Source organism: Scyliorhinus torazame, chromosome 3 (assembly GCF_047496885.1).
Source record: "Scyliorhinus torazame isolate Kashiwa2021f chromosome 3, sScyTor2.1, whole genome shotgun sequence".
Lineage (NCBI taxonomy): Eukaryota > Metazoa > Chordata > Chondrichthyes > Carcharhiniformes > Scyliorhinidae > Scyliorhinus > Scyliorhinus torazame.
Genome location: NC_092709.1, coordinates 125225655 through 125241825, shown reverse-complemented (window position 1 = coordinate 125241825; position 16171 = coordinate 125225655). Strand labels below are relative to the sequence as shown.

At 45.0% G+C, this 16171-nt stretch overlaps 1 protein-coding gene across 7 annotated transcripts in view; it reads right to left on the bottom strand.

Moving 5' to 3' along the window:
• ndst3 (N-deacetylase/N-sulfotransferase (heparan glucosaminyl) 3) overlaps positions 1-16171 on the bottom strand; it is a 1764928-nt gene that overhangs the window by 23850 nt on the left and 1724907 nt on the right. For 6 of the 7 annotated variants that reach the window (XM_072496171.1, XM_072496172.1, XM_072496174.1 and 3 more), the window contains 3 exons: positions 14628-14810; positions 11891-11987; positions 7476-7599 (listed from right to left, as the gene is read on the bottom strand). In XM_072496171.1, the coding sequence (XP_072352272.1) occupies positions 7476-7599; positions 11891-11987; positions 14628-14810 (404 nt within the window). The remainder of the gene's footprint in view (positions 1-7475; positions 7600-11890; positions 11988-14627; positions 14811-16171) is intronic. The other variant, XM_072496177.1, reaches the window with a different exon arrangement.

Genomic DNA, 16171 nt, shown 5'->3' with positions numbered 1-16171 from the left:
ACAGAAACCTTGGGCTGGGGTGCAGTTATTTCCTGTGGTATTAAAAAGGATCCTTAGTTGCAGTCAGGGCAAGCTGGCAACAGAGCTGAAGTTCATTATTCCTGCAGCAGCTAGTGTGCTTCGAGCCTTAAAGGCTGCTACAGTTGATACAAATATTTCACTTATGGTAAACATGCTGGTCTGTCTGACTCCCATGCTCTTCATTCGAAGGCACAATGTAAGTTGACCGCCCTGTTGGCTTGCCTACTGTTCCATTTGGTGAGTTTCCATAAGACATAGGAGCAGAATTGGGCCTGCTCCACCATTCAAGCATGGCTGATATGTTTCTCATCCCCATTCTCCTGCCTTCTGCCCGTAGCCCCTGATCCCCTTATTAATCAAGATAAGAAGTATGATTTGCACCGGTACCTATCCAATGTAAGTTAGGCCCAACCATGAGAACTGATCAGGCCTCCTGCTGACCTCATTGAACATTAGGGTCCAGCCGACGTCATTGGTGTCATGAGTGGAACTGAAAATCGGGAAAGGTGTAAAACAGGCTGACAATTCATTATTGTCTGTTTCACAACTATCTAAAGTCAGTGTTACCCCCCCAGTAAAGTTTCAATTTCAATTTAGATGGGTAGGGTTGAATACACCCACCTCAGAAGATGCAGAAACTGGCTGAATTTTCACGGGCGTTCTCTTGGTTGTTAATGATAGCTGCAGCAAAAGATCCACGAAAACAGCAGAGAAATGGGGTTGGCATCATTCCCCTGAGTTTTCTGTTGATCTTCCGCCAAAGCTATGATAAAATAATCAGGAGACCCATAGTTGAATATTATTGGTGACCTTCTTTGAAGAATGCCTGCTTAAAATTAAATTATACAAATAGACCATCACCAAGTACTTTATTTAAACACGTAGAAGAGCACAAGGAAGAATATGCTTAAAAAGTACAGTCGACCCAGCAGAGAATTTATAAAACCTATTTTAATCTATTGCGGAAACATTCTACAAAGATTTTTGATGACCCCAACATTAACAAATGAAATGCTAGGCTATCTTTTCATTCCACGGTTATGTCATTCCACTTTAGCCACAGCTACCATTGCATTCCATGTACTATTTGATCATCTCTGCCTGTTCTTATTCCTACAACCATCAATTCCAATCTAACCACTTATTTTTTCCATTTCTGTTCTGAGTAAGGATTAGTTGACACGGGGCCAACTCATTTTGCTGTAAGTCCATTCCACTACTCTGAAAGAATTTATTTTACTCACAATACCAAGTCTTATTTGAGGCTTATTAATGTTGTATGAATCCTCTAGCTCTGAGGTCACAGTCAAAGTTAAATAGCTTGTATAAATCTTCACTATTTATGCTTTTCATCATTTTTGCTACAATTTTCCTTGAGAGTAAGTGTAATTAGTGGCCAGCATTCTCTGGTCATAGAGATTCGCTTTTCCCGTCGGCAACGCACCCACCAACACCACACCACACCAACGGGGTTCCCGGCATTGTCGGGTGGTTTCAAAGGGAAATCCCATTGTCAAGCGGCAGGAAGATAGAAGCCCGCTGCTAGCCGCCGAGAAACACATGGCTGGGGAACCAGAGAATCCCGCCCAGTATCTCCAAAACATTTTTGACTTCGGAGTCTTCCACCACCTTTGTTGCTTTTCTCCGACACGTCTCAAATCTAGCAGCATTGTTTTGAAGATTCGGGGGCTGTATTTTAAATTGGGGATTGGGAACCTGAAGCCAATATAATTTATAAGCCCCAATGCTGTGTCACAAACAGGGTCATTCATGCAATGCTATTTTGAAATGTAAATGTCCTCACCAGGCCCAAGGCAAGCTCGGTGCCCAATGCAAGCATCTCCAGAAGGCAGGAGCTGCCTGCAGAGTGTGAGCAGCAATGGCAAAAACGGCAGCCATGATGGGGATTGCCACTGACTTGCTGAGAAGAGGCAACACCTCAAAGGGCCAGCAGCATAGTGGCTCAAGAAAGTGGCCACATGGCAAAATGGAATGTAATGTGCACAATCTGGCATATGGTTTCCCAGGTTCAGTACTGTACATTGTATAAAATAAACTTTCACTTCTCCCTGCTTTGAGCTATGTAGTAACATGCACCAGGCGTTCGGGTTTGTCAAGTTCACATTTCAAAACTGCATTCTCGTCCTCTCCAACCCATTAACACGATCCTCAAGGAACTTAATGGGCTATTATTTGGAGGTGAGAGGGTATCCATTCAAACCCCTCCTCTGTAAATCGTAGCCCATCCGTGAGGCATCAGAATGCAAAGATGCCCTCGAACAATGTTCTCCTCAAATTGAGCCCGTGCCCGTTCGCAATGCCACCAACAACTAAAAATCTACCCCAGGTGTTCGAAAGTGTGCACAATATTCCAAATATAAGAATCATGTTGGGATGCCTTCAATACATTTTAAGGATCTTCAGTTGATTTTGTTTCTGAAAGTTCTTTGGCAACAACAATACCTTCAAATTACACATTATGGAATCACATTTTATCTCCCCATTTTTATTTTACTTCTCTTACAGATCAAGTTCCAACAATTCCACTCTAAGAAAACATGATTGCACAGCCCATTCATTTTAACAAATGGAAAGTCATGGGTCTCACGTCTAACATTGCCTGCGGTGGACTCTCTCTGGAATCATCTTGACCATTCCAAGATCAACATCGGGAAATGAGTTTGTTTTCCTGAGCATTGGACACTGTCATCATTTTACACACAACGGTAACTATAGGCATTGTAGGCAGTACAGCTGACATGTAGCTTAAGACATAAGGGGATGCAGTGGGATTGCTGCTGGACTTGTAATCTAGAAACCCAGGGTAATGCTTTGGGGGCATGGGATTGAATCCCACCAGGGCAGATGGCGGCATTTGAATTCAATAAAAATCTGGAATTTAAAAAGTCTAATGACGACCATAAAACCATTGTCGACTGTTGTAAAAACCCATCTTGTTCACTAATGTCCTTTAGGGAAGGAAACCTTACCTGTTCTGGCTTACATATGACTCTAGATCCAGCAATGTGTTGACTCTTAAATGCCCTCAGAGATGGGCAACAAATGTTGGCCCAGTCAGCGCTGCCTACATCCCATGAATGAATGAAGAAAAAAATTAACTGAAAAATGTCTAAGTGTGATTTTGAGCGCGTTTGGCAGGGTGTTTCTCAACGGCCAATTTGGTGAATTGCCACCCGAATTTAACAGCACTTGATGCCGGAAATGAGCCCACACGAACATCTGGCCATTACTGACTGTCTCACTGTCTGATCCGCCAGACCTGTGCCTCAGCATCTCACCGCTAAGAAGAGGGACCTGCTTTTAAATGTTCCCACACCACTCACTCCCAGTCAACACACAAGAATGGCAGCGTGCAGACATGCTCTGCGCTTTGGGGTTGCCAATCTGACAGGCTTCTCGATGCTGTTGATGCCAGATAGGACATCCTATTCCCCCATGGGGGTAGGAGGATCAGCAGCAGGGTCTGATACTGCCTGGGAGGCGGTCGCAGTGGCTGTCAGTGCGGGCAGCATGATCAGGACGACCGCCATCCAATGTCGGAAGAAAACCAATGACCTTCACCGAGCTGCAAGGGTAAGTTGCCGCCTCTCTCCTGGCATCAGTTCTGCCTGCCACCCCTCAAATTCCCAATATCCCCACAAATCACTGGCTAACATCTCGCACCATGCCCACATCTGGGGCGGGATTCTCTGATCCCCCCGCCGGGTCGGAGAATCGCCGGGAGCTGGCGTGAATCCCGCCCCCACCGGTTGCCAAATTCTCCAGCACCGGATATTCGGCAGGGGCGGGAATCGCGTCGGGCCGGTTGGCGGGCTCCCCCCCGGTGATTCTCCGGCCTGAATGGGCCGAAGTCCCGCTGCTGGAATGCCTGTCCCGCCGGCGTGGATTAAACCACCTCTCTTACCGGCGGGACAAGGCGGCGCGGGCGGGCTCTGGGGTCCAGGGGGGGGCGCGGGCGATCTGGCCCCGGGGGGTGCCTGGCCCGCGATCAGGGCCCATCGATCCGCTGGCGGGCCTGTGCCGCGGGGGCACTCTTTTCCTTTCGCCTTGCGCATGCGCGGGGATGCTGTGAGCGGCCGCTGATGCTCCCGTGCATGCGCCGCCCGGCAAAGTCAGTTTTGCGCCAGCTGGCGGGGCACCAAAGGCCTTTCCTGCCAGCTGGCAGGGCGGAAATCAGTCCGGCGCAGGCCTAGCCCCTCAAGGTTAGGGCTCGACCGCTCAAGATGCAGAGGATGCCGGACTGATTTGCGCCGTTTTTGGCGCCGGTCGGCGGACATTGCGCCGATTGCGGAGAATTCCGCCCCTGATCTTTGTGCTTATTCCTCAGAATCCACTGGCACCCATTAGCACAATCCCTTCATGACCAGATGCAGTGCCCACAAATTCCACCTGCTATAGAGTCCCCTGACCCGGCTCACAGTGCCCTCTCTTTGTCCCTGCAGGAGAAAATAGCCCACAATAAGCAGGAAAGGGCCAAGAGTTGCAGAGATTCGAGTCCTCATCCCCAATGAGGAAAGGCCCCGGATATCAAGGAGAGACCAGTCACCGACAATGAGGTTGGCCTATGCCGCAGAGGTGAGGACCCACTGCCCCTTCACCCAGATGACCTATCTCAGTGAGTTGTTCATGTCCGACAAAATGATCCTTCCCCTCTGACTGACCACATGTTCATTCTCTCACAGGATATCCATCTGATGGGGCCGGGCTATCCGGATATGTTCCCTCCCCTGTTAACCATACAAAATGATCAGGGGGTTGGATAGGGTGGACAGTGAGAGCCTTCTCCCGCGGATGGAAATGGCTGGCACGAGGGGACATAACTTTAAACTGAGGGGTGATAGATATAGGACAGAGGTCAGAGGTAAGTTCTTTACGCAAAGAGTAGTGAGGCCGTGGAATGCCCTACCTGCTACAGTAGTGAACTCGCCAACATTGAGGGCATTTAAAAGTTTATTGGATAAACATATGGATGATAATGGCATAGTGTAGGTTAGATGGCTTTTGTTTCGGTGCAACATCGTGGGCCGAAGGGCCTGTACTGCGCTGTATTGTTCTATGTTCTAACCAAGTGATGGAAAGGGCGGCGCGGTGGTTAGAATTGGGACTACGGCGCTGAGGACCCGGGTACGAATCCCGGCCCTGGGTCACTGTCCATGTGGAGTTTGCACATTCTCCCCATGTCTGCGTGGGTTTCACTCCCACAACCCAAAGATGTGCAGGTTAGGTGGATTGGCCAAGCTAAATTGCCCTTAATTGGGAAAATAAATAATTGGGTACTCTAAATTTTTTTTAAAGTGAGGAGGAGAGCTCCGAGAAGACCATCATCAAGGCATGACAGCTATCACCTGCACCTTCCACCAGCGCAGAGACACACACTTTGGTGGATGACATGAGTGGACAGGCTTCTGGGGCACAATCTGATGAGCACCACACAGTTGCTGATGTACATCAGGTGGAGGCAGGAACGTCCAAGGGAGTCAGATGTCCAATAAACATCTACACCTGATAATTGAAGAACTGTATGCAACGCTGACAGGAGGTTAATCTTACACAAAGCTGGATCTGAGTCACGCGTACCAGAACTCGAATTAGATGACACTTCCCGGCATTTGTCACAATAAACACACACAAGTACGTGCCTTTTGGCGTGTCTTCGACATGTACAAAATTCCAAAGGACAATGGAGAGTCTGCTACTGGGGCTAACACGGTTGTACCATATCTTGATGATGTCCTGATAAGTGGATCGACAGAGGCCGAGCATCCAGCAAACCTAGAGGATGTGTTGAGATTTCAGGGTGCTGGCGTTTGCCTCAAAAAGAGAAGTGCACCTTTCAAATCAGAGGTGACCAACCTGGGGCACAATGTAGATGCACAAGGATTACAGCCCGTGGAAGACAAGGTCAAGGTGATAAAGGTGGGGCCTGCCCCCGAAAACACAACTGGACTCAATTCAATTTTGGTATGGGAAACTTCTCCGGATGTTATTTTTAACCAGACTTAGCCGTGGTGTTTGCCCCTTTGCGTATTCTGCTGAAGAAACTCCATTGTTGGTCTTGGAAGGGTCCCCAGGGGGAAACCTTCAACAGTATAACGCAATTTCCGCATTCCTCAAACCCGTTAGTACACTTGGACCCATCTAAAGAACTGATTGTGACCTGTGACGCCTCTCCATTTGGTGCTGGCGCAGTGTTGTCCCTTGAAATGGGTGATGGTTCTGAAAGGCCGATTGAGAATTTGTCAAGAACATTCTCAGTAGTTGGAAAAGGCTATTCACAATCAAGAAGGATTATCAATAGCCTTTGGCATAAGAAAATTCCACCAGGACTTACATGGTAGACATTTTATCATTGCTTCTGACCACATAGCGGTCTTGGGTCTCTTCAAAGAGTACCAGGCCATCCCGCCGCTCGCCTCGGCAAGAATTCAACGATGGGTGTTAATTCTGTCCGCCTAGGAATATACTTTCAAGCACCAACTTGGACACACATGGCGAATGCGGACCATCTGAGTCACATACACTTGCAAGAAAGCACCACCTGAGGAAGGAGCAGTGCTCCGAAAGCTAGGGATTCAAAACAAACCTGTTGGACTTTAACCTGGTGTTATAAGACTTCTTACTGTGCTCACCCCAGTCCAACACCGGCATCTCCACATCAAAAATAACATGAAAGTGATTGTAAAATGCTTTGGGATATTCTAAGAGTGCAATCAGCACTATATAGATGCACATTCTTTCTTTATCTTTCTTCCTATTTCTGTACTTCTCAATGCTTCACATGTGTGACAATGTCACTTTTAAATTGGCTGCTAAATTTCACAAAACCTCAAGTTGATTGGCTTGCCTTCCTGCATTACATTCAAAACTGAAACCAAAGAGAAAATGCTGGAAAATCTCAGCAGGTCTGGCAGCATCTGTAGGGAGAGAAAAGAGCTAACGTTTCGAGTCCAGATGACCCTTTGTCAAAGCGCTCATCTGGACTCAAAACATTAGCTCTTTCTTCTCCCTACAGATGCTGCCAGACCTGCTGAGATTTTCCAGCATTTTCTCTTTGGTTTCAGATTCCAGCATCTGCAGTAATTTGCTTTTATTACATTCAAAATTGAGCTGCGGTAATCACAGGCAGGAACTGTTGACTTCCTGGTCCATGTCACATTAGCAAGCATGCCAATATATTTATTTTGCTGTCTAGCTATTTGGTTATTTTACAGAACTGCATAACCTTAAGATTTCAAGTTAATGTACCTTTGCAAATTAATTTGAAAATCTTTGGGAGGCACAGAAATGTTCTATCAACGCTGAGACCCAATGTAGAATTCAGACTTTCAAATCAAATAATTAATTTCGCCACATATTATGAACGCAGGATTCCTAATTTTAATAAAGATCTTCTTGTTTACAAAATGTGCACTTTGTTTGATCGCTTATCTTACCAATCAATTCCCTTGTGATAGGCATTCCCACTGAAGAACTGCACTTCTTCAAAGGTCTTTGGATTGGGGAAATTACTGGTGATGGCTGGATGCATAATTAGGAACAAGTACAAAGCCGTGGTGCCTGAGAACAGAAAATATTAGAAAACGTATTGATGTGTTTGTGATGAAATTGCTGCCCTTCTTTCCATGCCAATTTGTCAGTGGAGCTTCTTTCTGCAAGCATTAATTGTTTTGAAAGAACTGCAAAAATGCTCTTCTGTGAAATACTAGATTACTTAATTAGGACACAGTAATTATGGAATGTTAGCATAATTCAATTATCACCATTCTTACTGTATGCATGGTAGAAAGGCATAAAAAAAATTTGCAGTGACTAATTAAAATACAAAATTATTTACCATTTCAGACTGCCATGACATTGCTAATATAGGCGACACATATAAGTGAATGGCTATTAATGGATATTTCCACTTGTATAGAAATTGAAAATTTAAAACAATCTGCACCATTATATTTAACACTACTAACTAAATAATCTCAGCCGTGCACCGCTGCTGCCTACACTTCTTCGGCCCTTTAAAAATTGTGCTCAGTCAGTTGTATACCAAATACAATACTTTACATTTTTTACAACCTTTTATTGTAATTAAACGCCACATAAAACAATTACTAATGATTTGCAGTGTGCTTCTGAGAAATGAATAAAAATATTGTTTGAAAAGAAATTACTCACTAAATAGAAACTGGCATGCATTTGTTGGTAATGGTCCAACATTGTCAATGCTGGAGAAATGTTTTCAGTTAAATGCTTTATGTGATTAATGAGAAATAAGCACAAAGTCTTAATGGAAAATTAGTTATTCATTGCCACAGGTCCCATCTCAAAGGCCAAACTGTCTTACCAAATGTGAGGGGCAATGCTAGCATAACCTACTTAGTGGGAAATTGACAAGATCAGATCAACAGCCTATTTTACACACAAAAATGATTCTACTTTCCTTTTCAGTAAATAATCGACTGTCCTGGGTGATTGGAAAAAGCGACACTTAATAGCTGCATGCAGAAAATGCTGGCAGAATCTGCTGGACATTGAGTTTCTGTGGGAACGGCAGCATTGTGGATAGCACAATTGCTTCACAGCTCCAGGGTCCCAGGTTCGATTCCGGCTTGGGTCACTGTCTGTGCGGAGTCTGCACATCCTCCCTGTGTGTGCGTGGGTTTCCTCCGGGTGCTCCGGTTTCCTCCCACAGTCCAAATGTGTTTTATGAAGCTACATACCCCATACCAAGACTGAATTGGATTTTGGTGTGAAAATTCATCGGCTCCGAAGGAATTCCTACCTGTTCTTCAGGGTTGATTGACCTCTGTCTCTGAATTCCCAATAAGCTCAAAGGCAGATTTGTAAACTTGACTCTATAATTCTACTGAAACTCATAATTGCACCAACTCAAGCTATCTTTGGATAATGTTGATGGGGCAAATTTCCATGGGGTTGTACATACTCATTTATCACAACTTTGATGTGACAGCCACAGAAATTCATCCCCAAAGTGGTGCAAACAAGGCCTTTGCCTATTTTCGAGAGTTTCTGGATTTCATTGCAGTTATGACAGATAATCGGGTGAACCCCTGTGGAAATTCATTCACATATCTAAGGCACTTTATTTCTTGAAACATCTTAGGAGCAGAAGATAGCACATTGGAGACTAGTTTTATTCATTGTCACAATCTCTGTGGGGGAAGTGGAAATCAAAATAACCAAATTTACCAAATGATGACCAAAGAAGAAACTAGCAAAAAGATTTAACTTCTTGCAACCTTTACTTTAACAAGAATCTGAATTAAAGTAAATTAACATGAATAAACAGGCAAATAAAATATCAACTATAAAGGTAAATTTAATTTTAAATAGTTAATACGACAGACATATCTTTAGCAACCGCAAGCATTTTCATCATTCCCCACACAAATGTGGTACTATGTTGTTACATAGTTCTACAATATATCATTCTTCATTCATAAAGGGTAGGTCAGGAGTTCTGCAACAACAGCTTTTACCTTTGAGTTTAATGGGTATGATAACCCCCAGCAAGGCAACTTCTATGAACCCTCTCTCACTCGGGTCACGACTGTCCTGAAGGTGTCGCTTTCCAGTTACTTTTCAACTGACCAGCCAATAACACCTGGTCCATGCTTTGGACACTTCTGAGAAACAGCCAGCTCTTTAGCATCCCTGAGCTATTTGCACAACTTTCCAGGTTTTAGACCTTTTTAGTCAGCTCACACAGTACTTTGTGAGACAGCCCCTCTCTCTTTTTCTGCCAAACAGAAAAACTAATCTCTTCCTAAGAATAATTTTCTTCTTCTCCTTACAAGAATTATTTTATTTCTATTTCCACCTCGAGGCAAAATTCTCCGCCTCCCGACGCCACAAACCATGATCCGGGAGAGAATCAGGCGTCCGGTCAAAATTGATGTCTGCCCCCAGCACCTATGTGCCAAACTAGCATTTACGTGCATTTAAATGTGATTAGCGGGTTGGACACAGTATGCTCTACCCTTCCATGGTGCTCCACTCCTCTTAAGCGGAAGTCTCGCGGGTGTGAATTGCTACAGGCATTTACAAACGTGGACTGGGTGCCGCGGCTGCAGAGGGGGAGCAAAAGGCTAAAAATCACTGAAAAATCATTGAAAACTGTCAGGCTTGCTGGTGGTGGCTTCCCAGACTGGGGCTGGTAGCGGCTAGTGACTCAGTGCCAGGTTCATGGACTTGGGGTGATCTGGCTCAGACTGTTATTGCTGCAGTCTATCTTTTAAACACAACATCTTTTAAAGTCTATCTTTGCTACTACTTACAGGCTCCACTGCTCACATTTCTGAGTTCTGACTGCATCCTTTAAATGCTCAGAAGACCTCTGGTCATCTGGGACCCCACCCAGGCCACGCCTCTGGACACCCTCACACTCCAGCTGTACCATCAAACTCTATCAGGAGCCCACCAGATGTTGGCACTACTCAGAAGCGCTACCAGATTGCAGAGGAAGCAGGGGATCAGCCGAGCTCACCCCAACCAGAGTATCTGCACCGCATGCTATGGAACCCTCCATGGTTCTCTGCCCCTCTCAGGGTAGAGGATCACCAGTAACTCCTCTCCCTCTGGATCACCAACTGCCTCCTCCTGATGGGACTGGCAGTGCTAACTGTCTCTGCCACCACCTCCCAGGCAGTGCTCAGAAGGCAGGTTTGAGTCAGTGGCACACATTTAGGAGGAGGATGTTCTTCCACTGCTCACTGACACAGAGCTGTGGGTCCATCTTGGACTCCCGACCACAGGAGGCAGATCTTCTCTCAGTCATCTTGGTGGTTGCAGTGAGCGTGTGGTAAATGGAGGGTTTAAAAAACAACTCCAGCTGCCAAGCTCTTTCTGGGCTGGGAATTTTTCGGAATTCTCGCCAGCCAAGTGTTGGCCCATTAGCATGTCCTGGATTGCTCTAGAAACAGCACGCCCCACAGGAAGGAGAACTGCATGCAATTCAGTCTCGGTGTCATTACATGGAACATACAGTGCAGAAGGAGGTCATTCGGCCCATCGAGTCTGCACCAACCCACTTAAGCCCTCACTTCCACCCTATCTCCGTAACCCAGTAACCCCTCCTAACCTTTTTTGGTCACTATGGGCAATTTATCACGGCCAATCCACCTAACCTGCATGTCTTTGGACTGTGGGAGGAAACCGGAGCACCAGGAGGAAACCCCATGCAGACACGGGGAGAACGTGTAGACTCGGCACAGTCAATGACCCAGCGGGGAACCGAACCTGGGACCCTGGTGCTGTGAAGCCACAGTGTTATCCACTTGTGCTACCGTGCTTAGTCTCCCAAATGGAGAATTTCGCCCTCTATCTGTTTTCTCTTTGTGTCTGCATCTGTGTGCTGATCGCCTTTGCTGATCGCCTTCTCTGCTTACAGTTCTCTTTTGTGCCTGCAGCTCTCCTTTGTGTCTGCCAGCCCCACCGCTTCTTCCTGAACTGCCTTCCTGGTACTACCTCCGGGTCAATGGTCAGCACGTCACATGGACCAGTATTTCTTATTATGCAGGAAAGTTACAATTCATTCCTTTATAATTGATGCAAAACCGTAAAACGTTCTTTTCAACCATTCTCAAAAACAACTGCAGGTTCCACAGACGTTTAAAGAAATTACAAATTTTCCTTACGGTACAACTCCAGGTCAAAGGTCAACGCACCATAAAGTAAATTACTGCAAAGCAACATGAGATTTGATATCACCTGCAAATGTACTATTAGAATATGCTTGAGAGAGCAGTTTATGTAATTAACTGTTCTCCAGGGAACCCATTTAGGTACTATAGGTGAACTGAATCATTCACAACCTCTTGTGATTAAAGCTCACCTGTTTTTTGAGGTCCAATAACCAGAAATTTTGGTAAACGATCACACGTTTTCTCTTTAGACCAGATGTCCTTATGCCGTTTATCATCACATGGATTCTGCCAGAAACAGAGAGAATTGGGCACTGCATTAAAATGGGAGAGTTCCTTGGAGTTTAACGCAGCATGAATAGTCATTGTTTGTCAAAGGAATTGACACAGAACCCTGTCATTTTGCAGGTTAGTCAGTATAGTGGGGAAACCCTGTCTGTGTGATTTAATTGTTGCATGGAAATTAATCTGTGCCTCCATTTGGAAAGACATTTCCAGCTGAAATCACAACATATTCAAGCTTTGTCCAATTAGTAGTGGGATTGACCTGAATCTAAATTCCAAACAACGGTGCAGCAGAAAGGAGATGTCTTGTACATCACCATGGATTGCTTCCCATATATCTATCCACATAATAACAGTCACTCTCCCAGCAAGAGAAAGATATGACAACGAGAACAAAATGCTTTGAGATGTTTTGATCTGATCAGGCTCGATACAAATATATGTTTAAATTTACCATGGAAATTGAGACCCACACCCTGTCCTTCCTTCCCTCTGAACCACAAGCTTCATTGACATCACCATGGTTCCTGAACAGAACGTTGAATACAATATAAAATAAATAACCACTTTCTGGCACTAATCACATCCACAGCAATCCAGGTAAAGTTTTCACAGTAGGAAAGATGTAGTGACATTGGAGGCAGTTCAGAGGAGGTTCACTAGATTGATTCCAGAGATGAGCAGATTGAGCAGTTTAGTCCTATACTCTCTGGAGTTTAGGAGAATGAGGGGAGAGAGGTATAGAAGATGATAAAAGGTATGGATAAAGTAGATGTGGAGCGGATGCTTCCTCTTGTGGGGCAATCTAGAACAAGAGGTCATAATCTTAGAATAAGAGGTATCAAATTTAAAACAGATTTGAGGAAAAACTACATCTCCCAAAGGATCGTGAATCTGTGGAATTCACTACCCCAGAGTGCGGTGGATGCTGGGACAGTGAGTAAATTTAAGGAGATGTTAGACAGATTTTTAATCAGTAATAGGTTGAAGGGTTATGGAGAATGGGCAGGGCGGTGGCGATGAGGCCATGATGTGATCAGCCATGATCGTATTGAAAGGTGGAGCAGGCTCGAGAGGCTAAATTGCCTACTCCTGCTCCTAGTTCTTATGTTCTAAGAAATAACTATTCTGCCTAATTCCACCCTCCAGCTCTTGGTCTATAGCCCTGTAGGTACCAGCACTTCAAGCACAAATCTGGTGTGATTATTAAGGGGATTTCTTGATTAATAAGAAGATCAGGGGTTATGGGCAGAAGGCAGGAGAATGGGGGTGAGAAACATATAGAACATAGAACATAGAACGATACAGCGCAGTACAGGCCCTTCGGCCTACGATGTTGCACCGAAACAAAAGCCATCTAACCTACACTATGCCATTATCATCCATATGTTTATCCAATAAACTTTTAAATGCCCTCAATGTTGGCAAGTTCACTACTGTAGCAGGTAGGGCATTCCACGGCCTCACTACTCTTTGCGTAAAGAACCTACCTCTGACCTCTGTCCTATATCTATTACCCCTCAGTTTAAAGTTATGTCCCCTCGTGCCAGCCATATCCATCCGCGGGAGAAGGCTCTCACTGTCCATCCTATCCAACCCCCTGATCATTTTGTATGCCTCTATTAAGTCTGCTCTTAACCTTCTTCTCTCCAACGAAAACAACCTCAAGTCCATCAGCCTTTCCTCATAAGATTTTCCCTCCATACCAGGCAACATCCTGGTAAATCTCCTCTGCACCCGCTCCAAAGCCTCCACGTCCTTCCCATAATGCGGTGACCAGAACTGTACGCAATACTCCAAATACGGCCGAACCAGAGTTTTGTACAGCTGCAACATGACCTCATGGCTCCCAAACTCAATCCCGCTACCAATAAAAGCTAACACACTTTACGCCTTCTTAACAACCCTCTCAACCTGGGTGGCAACTTTCAGGGATCTATGTACATGGACACCTCGATCCCTCTGTTCATCCACACTTCCAAGAACTTTACCATTAGCCAAATATTCCGCATTCCTGTTATTCCTTCCAAAGTGAATCACCTCACACTTCTCTACATTAAACTCCATTTGCCACCTCTCAGCCCAACTCTGCAGCTTATCTATCATATTATATATCAGCCATGATCGAATGGCAGAGCAGACTCGATAGGTCGAATGATCTTATGGATTGCACCCGTGTACAAGGGAGATGGCAAAATAACTTTGAAGTTTACGCTTCCAGATATAAAATGGCCCAATCTCAAATGCAAATTAACATTTGAACATTCCTCTGATTCAGAGTTAGAATTCAGCTTTAGCACTCATTCCTGCCACACTGGCATTGTGGCAATTTGTTTGACAAAGCAATCATAGATATTGTGGATTAAAGGAAAAGATCCAGAAAAATATATAATAGCAGGGGTGGCGGGGATTGATGATCAGTTTGCTGGCAGCCATGTTCTTGTTTGCCAACTCGTGGCTGTTAAAATCAATCTACATTCCAAAAACAAGTGGAGTTATCAGCAAGATGACGAGAACCCTGGATGCAGAGTCACTTCAAAGGGGATGAGCACATAAAGCAAGGGTCGGTGGAGAAGAATGGTTATGGGACTGCTGTCTGCAGAGTTAGCAGTGCACTTGTTTTAAGAAGGACTGGGAGCACACCTGCCAGAGTGGGCCCTTTTGTTCCGGAAAGAGTTCAAAGTATTTGTCTGCCAGCTGCACAGGGGGCATAGTTTGCAGCTTCAGGTTAGTCCAGCAATGGACAAAATTAGCCAGGTTCACAAACGTATAAAGTCCCAGTCGATCATTCCCATAGTTGGATAAATGTGTCATGAAGATGCTGATCTGAAAGAAAAAGAGAAACATGTCACACTCAGGGAGCTTCGTAATTAAAGAGGCTTAATTAAAAAGTGTTTTAATTATGGAGACTTCAACTATAATCCAGAATTATCAGGCTAACTTTTTCTTTCCTTCCCTCCTGTGGATTACGTAGCTGGAGAACTAAAATGTTCTCACCTCATCGCTTAAAGACACTAGCCGGGCAGCACGGAAAATCTGGCAGCATGGCAAAATGTCCATTGACACTCGTGAGAATTTGGGGACAGGAAAATCCTGGCCACTGACACATTTTGGATTAAGGTTTCAGGGAAAGAAATATCCACATTATGAAACCTACATTTACCTTGTTGGATCGTGGATGATTGGGAACTTCAAGACTTGACAGACCTCAGGGTTTCCACGCGTGCAGACTGGGAAACAAGCTGCACATGTGCAGTTTTGCATTTTTAAGTTTCTTGGGCCCAGCGCACCCATGCGTGAGGGAATGACATGAAAACCTGTGTCAGGTGACTCAGAGTGGATCACCATTAAACAGAAGAGTCCCAAGAAGAGGACAGGGAGAGGGGACAGGAAAGGGATGCACAATCAATTACTCGTGAGACAAGGAGAATCATACTAATCGGCTTTAATCAGCTAGAACTGTAGCTGTACCCAGCAGCTTCGATACAGAAAGTGAAGGCTGCTGGGACGGTATGGGTTCTTATACCCCGCCTCTCAGGGCGGAGCTACGTACATTGGCCAATGGTAGACTCCTAGGTCTAGCCAATGGGCATCCACCTCTCAGGTACTGCAATACCTGGTATTACCACAGGGTCCCAGTTAAGTTAAAAAGTTGGCAGGGGCTCCGGAGAAGCCATGATAATTCAAGAGGGCTCAGGAAAAGTCCTGAAGATCGAAGAAGTCGGCAGAAAATTGGTATGCTGTGTGGGTCCATAGCCCATGTGTAGCGCCCAGATGAAAGATAGTTAGAAGATGGAGTACTATTGGAGCAGAGGAACAGAGAAAAGACAGGAGTGACAGAATGAGGAGTTAGGGACAAGTGTAAGATGGCAGGATGGGATTCAAGTAGGTTCATACCTCCTCCTCTCCTCCATTACCCCCCTGCGTTGGAGGATTTACTAATGATCTTCAGCCTCCAACTGTCCCGTTCAGTCAAACAGTCTTTTGTCCCACATTGCTAATATTTTTATAACTAATAAACAAAAGTGCTAAACAGAAATGAAAAATCAAGTTTTTCTTAAAGCCCTGATAGCTTTTCTCTCAGTTTATTTGCAGATGTCTGCAGGAAATTAGTCTTTAATCTTGGAGGGTTGACAATTTTAGGACCAACATTTGCCTCAGTAGTGGTTTGCAGGGGGTAATTTTGA